The sequence below is a fragment of the Saccostrea cucullata genome, unplaced genomic scaffold (genome assembly GCF_032062105.1).
Source record: "Saccostrea cucullata isolate Sc308-1 unplaced genomic scaffold, CSIRO_AGI_Scuc_v1 ctg802, whole genome shotgun sequence".
Taxonomy (NCBI): Eukaryota; Metazoa; Mollusca; class Bivalvia; order Ostreida; family Ostreidae; genus Saccostrea; species Saccostrea cuccullata.
In genome coordinates, this window is record NW_026941574.1 from 88,345 (window position 1) to 95,272 (window position 6,928).

General features: G+C 36.6%; 1 protein-coding gene across 1 annotated transcript; it reads left to right on the top strand.

Annotated features, from left to right (window-relative positions):
- Positions 1 to 5,794: 5,794 nt before the first annotated feature.
- On the top strand, positions 5,795 to 6,928 carry LOC134258077 (uncharacterized protein KIAA1958-like). The gene is made up of 2 exons (XM_062740646.1): positions 5,795 to 6,387; positions 6,484 to 6,928. Exons 1-2 carry the CDS (start codon positions 5,795 to 5,797, stop codon positions 6,926 to 6,928), a joined length of 1,038 nt encoding a protein of 345 aa, XP_062596630.1.

The window sequence follows — 6,928 nt, forward strand, 5'->3', positions numbered from 1 at the left end:
AAGAAAGTATTTGACACGATATTTCATTAAAAAGTATATTCTCACTGAGATAATGCAGTATCCTACAAATAGAGGTATTTGTTAAGTCACGTGCTCTGATCTTGACTTATGCGGGTGGTCCTGCTTTTGTTTTCAAATCTCTTGAAAGCATTATGCTTTTACGTGAGTACTCTGGTAAATATGCTTTTTCCGCGAGAACTTGAAACTGATTTTCCGTTAGCTGATTTACACGGGCTTATGTAGATTTGAAATGTCTTTTCCATGATTAAAAAAACAAAGACAAGTCGAAATATTCTGTTCCGCGCCTTTTCTATTCTTTGCATTTCTTGCTATATTGTGATTTTATTTCGAGGAATTTAACAAACAGCGGCAAATTTTTATTTGTCATTTAATTCAATGCTTAGAACACATTATGATTTTAAAAAAATAGCTAAAAGATTTTTTTTAGCAGATTGCATATTTACATGTACAAGCTAGAGAGTATAAGATTAATTAATACCATAGTATATTAATTACGTAGTATTTTTTTTTTTATCAAACGGGGGAGTGCAACCCCCCCCCCACACACACACCGAAAAAGAACACTAAGTGAAAATCACGCGAAATCGTATATGTTGTAGGGTTATCAGGCAGTAATGGATTTGATGGAACCCCATTTCTACAAAGAGCATCATGTCACTTTCGACAGTTTTTTCACCAGCTCCAGACTGGTATACGATCTCTTGGACAAGGACACTCACAGCACCGGAACAGTTGTCAAGTCTCGAAAGGATATGCCTTCCAGTTTCAAGAACACATCAATGCAGAGAGGAGATGTGAATGTTAAGACACGTGTTAGAGTGATGGCTGTTCAGTGGGCACACAGGAGAGTTGTATCTTTGTTGACCACTACTGGTTCTGCAAGGTATTAAATTTGTGATGAATCTCTTGAGACTGTAGCTCTGTTGGTTTGTAATGAAATTAAATAGTGATGAAAACATAATCGCTTCTCATTATAAATTGATACATATGCATGTACGAGGGTTGTCCCGTAAAATCGTAGACAAAGCGTTTTTCTCGGAAAATAATGGACGCACTGGGCTGAAATTTTCAGCAAATGTTTATTTATCATACTTGAGTATAATTTACTTTTTTGGTACAAAATAAACAAGAATAAGGATTTTATTATGCCTTAATATGCGCAAGGTATGGTCCTACGGCGCACCACCAAAAACGGATAATTTCCCCCGAGAATGATAAACGCAATATTTCAAATTAAAAATTATTATTCGAATCAAATTGTGACAAAAATTATCTTATTTAAATTTCTGGTCTATTATGACGTCATTTTAAAAATTTCATGTTGATTGCGTCATTTTAAACAGTTTACCGAACATTTGAAATGCAATAGTACTGCACAGAAAAGGAGGAAAATGTCGCCGTTTGATGACGCTACGGCGCACCGGAATGACGCTACGGCGAACCGGAATGCTATCCAATTTTGTGTAGATTTAGGAATGACGCCTGTACAGACTTTAAAACAATTTAAAACGACTGAAAAATATATGAATGTCTCAAGAGCTTTAGTTTACAAGTGGCATGGGCGATTTTCGAGTGGAATTTCAGGTACTGAGTCCCGTGGGAGACCGACGCATACAGACAAACAACTACTGGCTGCTGTAAGAAATACCGTCAACACAGACCGTCGAAGAACAGTTCGGGAGATTGCAAGTTTAGTTGGATGTGGTAAGAGCACCGTCCATAGAATATTAACACAGAACTTTAGTATGTCCTACGTATGTGCAAGATGGGTCCCTCGCTTGCTTACTGAGGATCAGATGGCAACTCGTGTTCGAACATCAGTCCAATTCCTGAACCGTTGTAGGGCCGATCCAACTTTTCTGAGCAGAATAATCACAACAGATGAGACGTGGGTCCATTATTATGAACCTGAAAGTAAGCGGATGTCCATGCAGGGTTTAAAATTAACGCTCGCCCACTCGCAAATTGCGAGTAAAATTTGGTGTGGGCTCATAAAATTCATAACTTGCTCGCCCACATGGCGAATGAAAATTCTGCAGGGGCCGAATTCATTCGACCAGTCCCCTTACTGAAAAACAGACATTTCCACAGGTTTTTCATTCAAAACTCCCAACCAATGAAATAAATCACAGCAGCATGGTCCTATTGTTCGTAAATATCCTTCATCTTTTCCATTTAACAGTACTACATGATTTGTGAAAGCCCTAAAACGATCGTTTTTTTCCTAATCCGAATTTCCTCCATTCTTCTGTACATGGTTGATACGTGAAAGATATACAATTTTAATAACTCCAAACTACCTATTCATATAAATTATAAGTGTTTTTACTTATTACTGTTTCAGATATGTTACAGTTAAAATATTTAACATTGAAAATCTTATTTATGTACCATTGTTACTTCATTTGAACTTGAAGGAGCAAATACATGTATACGTATTCCACCATGTAAAAAAGGATAGTAAAATTGATGCTTGAATTCAATTTTATTTCCTTTGATTAATTAAGAAATAAGGTATCATTTTTTGAGTTTTATTGAGATGTAAAACGGGCTGGTCACGTGATCAAATCCCATAAAGCCCGAAGGGCTTTATGGAAGATTTGATCATGTGCCAACCCGTTTTACATCTCAATAAAACTCAAAAAATGATACCTTATTACTTATATTTACATTTGTGACTTATTCATACTTTATATTTGCCTGATTGTTACTTTTAACGTGTGAAATGCGTTAATTTTTCAAACCCAACGGCATGTATGGTATCCACTAAACGCGTGTCGATCCTTTATGACGTCACAGAGAAATTACGTCGAACGTTTATCCAAACGCACATCTATGACCTCTTGACCCCATACCTGTATTTACACAGTTATAAAAACGCTTGCTTTCAGTAGTGTTATATAAAGGAAAACATTTGCAAATGTAAATATATATTCATATGACATTTGATTTTTATAAAGTAAGAACTCCAATTTTAAACAAATGTAGTTATACACAATCATATTTTATTTTTATCTACTTTTGTCCCAGTATCCAAAAAAAAAAAAAAAAAAAAAAAAAAGGAACAATTTTTTTTAAATCACAGAAACTGACTGTGGGCTAACAAATTGAGCTGTGGGCTCCTAAATTTGAAATGTTAGGAGCCCACATGGCTAGTGGAAATTTCAGTTAATTTTAAACCCTGCCATGGTTTGGAAGAATCAGGATAGCCCCCCTCCGAAGAAAGCGAAAGTTGTCAAGTCTATGGGAAAAGTGATGTGCATGGTCTTTATGGATATATCAGGGGTTATTTTGGTTCATATGGTGAAAAATGGCTGTACGGTGAATACAAATTACTACTGCAAGGTATGTCTATTTTTGGTACATGTAAAAAAAAATTAAAATTTAAAATTTCATAAGGGCCTATTTAATCATAATAATTAAAATAAAACGATTGTATACTAGTATATATTATAATAAATCATAACTTCTTCATTCCGTTATGTATATATAAGTATTTTGGCACTGATAAGTCAAAAATCAAATTTATTATTTGTTCTTTCAAAATGCTTTAACGATTTTTTTTCTTCAATTTTCAGGTAGTTCGCCGGGATTTGTTGCATGCTATACGCAAGAAGCGCCCACATCTTGCAGAGAATCTTGAAAACATTATATTTCACCAAGATAATGCCCCAAGTCATCGGTCGGAACGCACAGAATTTGAGTTGGACATGTTAAGTTTTCAAAGAATAGAGCATCCTCCGTACTCACCGGATCTGGCCCCATTGGATTTTGCATACTTCCCAAAGTTAAAAGACTACTTAAGAGGTCGTCGTTTTGAGAGTCGCGATGAAATTAAGTATGAAATAAGAACATACAACAAGACCTTAAATTGTCAGTGGTTTGAAGATGTTTTTAATAAATGGATGTGCAGGCACCAGAAATGCATTGACAACGGGGGAGATTATTTTGAGAAGGTGTAGAAAGTTGGTGACGTGCGAACAAATACTATGACGTTATTATCCGTGCGCCGTAAGGCAATACCATCTAGGACATTAAATGTCATATTTTTTTTATTTGAGCACATATCTTTTTCAAATTTGCTACAAATATTGAAAAAATATATACTATATTATAGTAAAAATTTCGTAACGCTGTGTTGATTAGTTTTTAATCTAGACAACTTGTCTACGATTTTACGGGACAACCCTCGTACATGTAATTCACTTGCTTTTCTACATTTACCGGTTGTACACTTTTATTCTACATATGTAAGTTGATTAAAATATTAAAAAAATATCAAAACTATAGGATGAATAAAGTTTAAAAGCGCTACATATTTATAGGCAAATACGAACAACAAATGGAAAGGTTCGGGAAGTTTCTATCCCTGCCATAATAGATACCGACAATCTTACGATGGGAGGGGTCGATCTCGGAGATCAACTAATTCTCCAATTTGAGCCACAGTTCAAGAGTTTAAAGATGTGTAGAAAACTCCTATTTCACTCTCTTGTAACCGCAGCAGGTATATGCTTTCACATACACTTCCATGTATATAAAAACATATTTGATTAAAGCTGTTCGGAATGTAAATTGTTATAAAATATTTTTGTGAAGTCGAAATGATTTTATCTTATAATATCTTTGTAGTAAATGCCTAGTATATTTGCTACCGAGATTCCTTCACTGTACAACACAGGAGGGTTGCGACAGGGTAGCAGGAACAAACGGCTGCGTTTGATACCAGTCCAACACAGAACCTTGGCAAGATTGTCCGAGAGGCACTTTCCGTCCAAAATACCAGATGGTAAGCGAAAGAGATGCGCTGTTTGTGCGGGACATGGAGACGGATTCAGGAAGACAAGACTTCAGTGGTGGTGTGAGGACTGCAGGGTCGGACTCTGTGTAGAGGGATGCTTTAGGAAATTTCACACGAGGATCAATTTTGAGTAGTAGTTGGAACACAGATATGACAAACTATTACTATACTACCCTACGTTTAATCTAAGTAAAGGTTACATGCCTCAAACTGTCCATTCTGTGAGAAGAAAGAACTATTGGAGGGCCGTTAGGCCCGACAATAGTTCTTTTTTCTCACAGAATGGACAGTTTGAGGCTTGTAACCTACTTAAAACATTTCATTCCATTGTGTTCAGAATGGACTCTCTTAGAAAAGTTTCTCTCTTGCAACGTCAATGAAGTAAACATCCTTTGTATTAAATTTGGCATTGTCTTCTTAGTAGACTGTCTCAGATAAATTTGTTGATTTAAATACTGTGAATAGGATTCACTTCAATTGTTAACTTAGTGGACAGTTACAGGTGAGTTCCTTGGTTTTGTATAAAAAGCATGCACATCGAACACCACTTCTTAGTAAATGTCCCTGCGGTTAGGATGTCCTCTTCAGATGGAGAAAGCGTGTTTTTAACACAAAACAAGTTTAGAGAAGTTGATGAACAAGAAAACAACACGGATGGCATTCTCAGTGATATTTTGGATTTGGAAAGAGAACATCCAAAAAAACAACCGAATTTTGACCTCAAAGTAGATATTTTTTCGGATATTTCTGACGAGGAACTTGTTAAGGCCACCCAAGACATAGAAGGAAAAGAAAATATTGAAAGGTTTGCACGGCTCAATCAAGAAGATTTGGATAATTTGGTTAAGAAAGGTTTATCGAAGAAAACAGAGCAAAAGTCAAAGTGGGCAATGACTATTTACGAACTGGCAAAATGAACGAAAGCGTATGTTACCAAACCATGATACATTTATGTACCAGGATATTATGATAATGAGTGATGAGGAAATCAACAAAACAATGAGTTTCTTTGTAGCTGAAGTGAGGAATAAATCTGGAGAGGATTACAGACCCAATAGCTTGTATGAAATTGTGTGTGCAATTCAACACAAATTACGACATGAAGGTAGATTCATAAACTTTTTGGATGATGATAAATTTCACGATATGCGCAGTATTCTTGATTCAAAGATGAAAGAACTCTCTGGGCGAGGCATGGGGATAGAGCGGAAACGGGCAGAGATCATAACTGAGGCTCAAGAAGATGAAATGTGGTCCAAGGGAGTTTTAGGAAGAGATACACCTCAAAAACTCTTCGATACTCTACTGTTTCAACTAGGACTACATTTTGCACTACGAGCAGGACAGGAACACAGAAACTTGAGGGTTGGGACAAACAGTCAGATTTCTCTTTCCATGGATGCATCTGGACTGCGATATCTCGAATATAGAGAGGATGTCTCCAAAACAAATCGCGGTGGGCTCCAGCACAAAAATCTGCAACCTAAAGTTACCAGAGCATACCAGAACAAGAATGTTCCCGAGAGATGTCCTGTGCTCACGTATGAAAAATATCTGCATTTAAGGCAAGTATATTGTTGTTAATTTCCACCAAAATATTGCTGTAACATATATCTTAATTTAAAACACTTCAATCTATAATATGCAATTTTCTTTTAAAGGCCTGAAGCTGGTAAAACCAATGCTCTCTATTTGCGACCTCTGCGGTACCCCACAGATTCCACTTGGTACGCCGACTCCCCTGTTGGAGTACACACTCTTCAACAGACCGTCGCAAAACTGTGTAAAATAGCAGGATTTACTGGCCACTACACAAACCATAGCCTCAGAGCAACCGCCGCAACACGCCTTTACGATGCTGGCATTGATGAGCAGCTAATAACCGAGAAAACTGGACACCGCTCGACATCTGTTAGATCGTATAAAAGAACAAATGAAGAACAACAGCAAAGAGTGAGCAAAATCATTCACGGTGAAAATCAGTGTGATGTAGCTATCAAGAAAGCCAAAACCGCAGCCAAAAGTGATTCTAATGTGTGTGCACCAGCTGGTGCTAGTGAAATTGAAATTTCGTCTGGAAGTGTATTTTTCAAATTTAAATTCTAA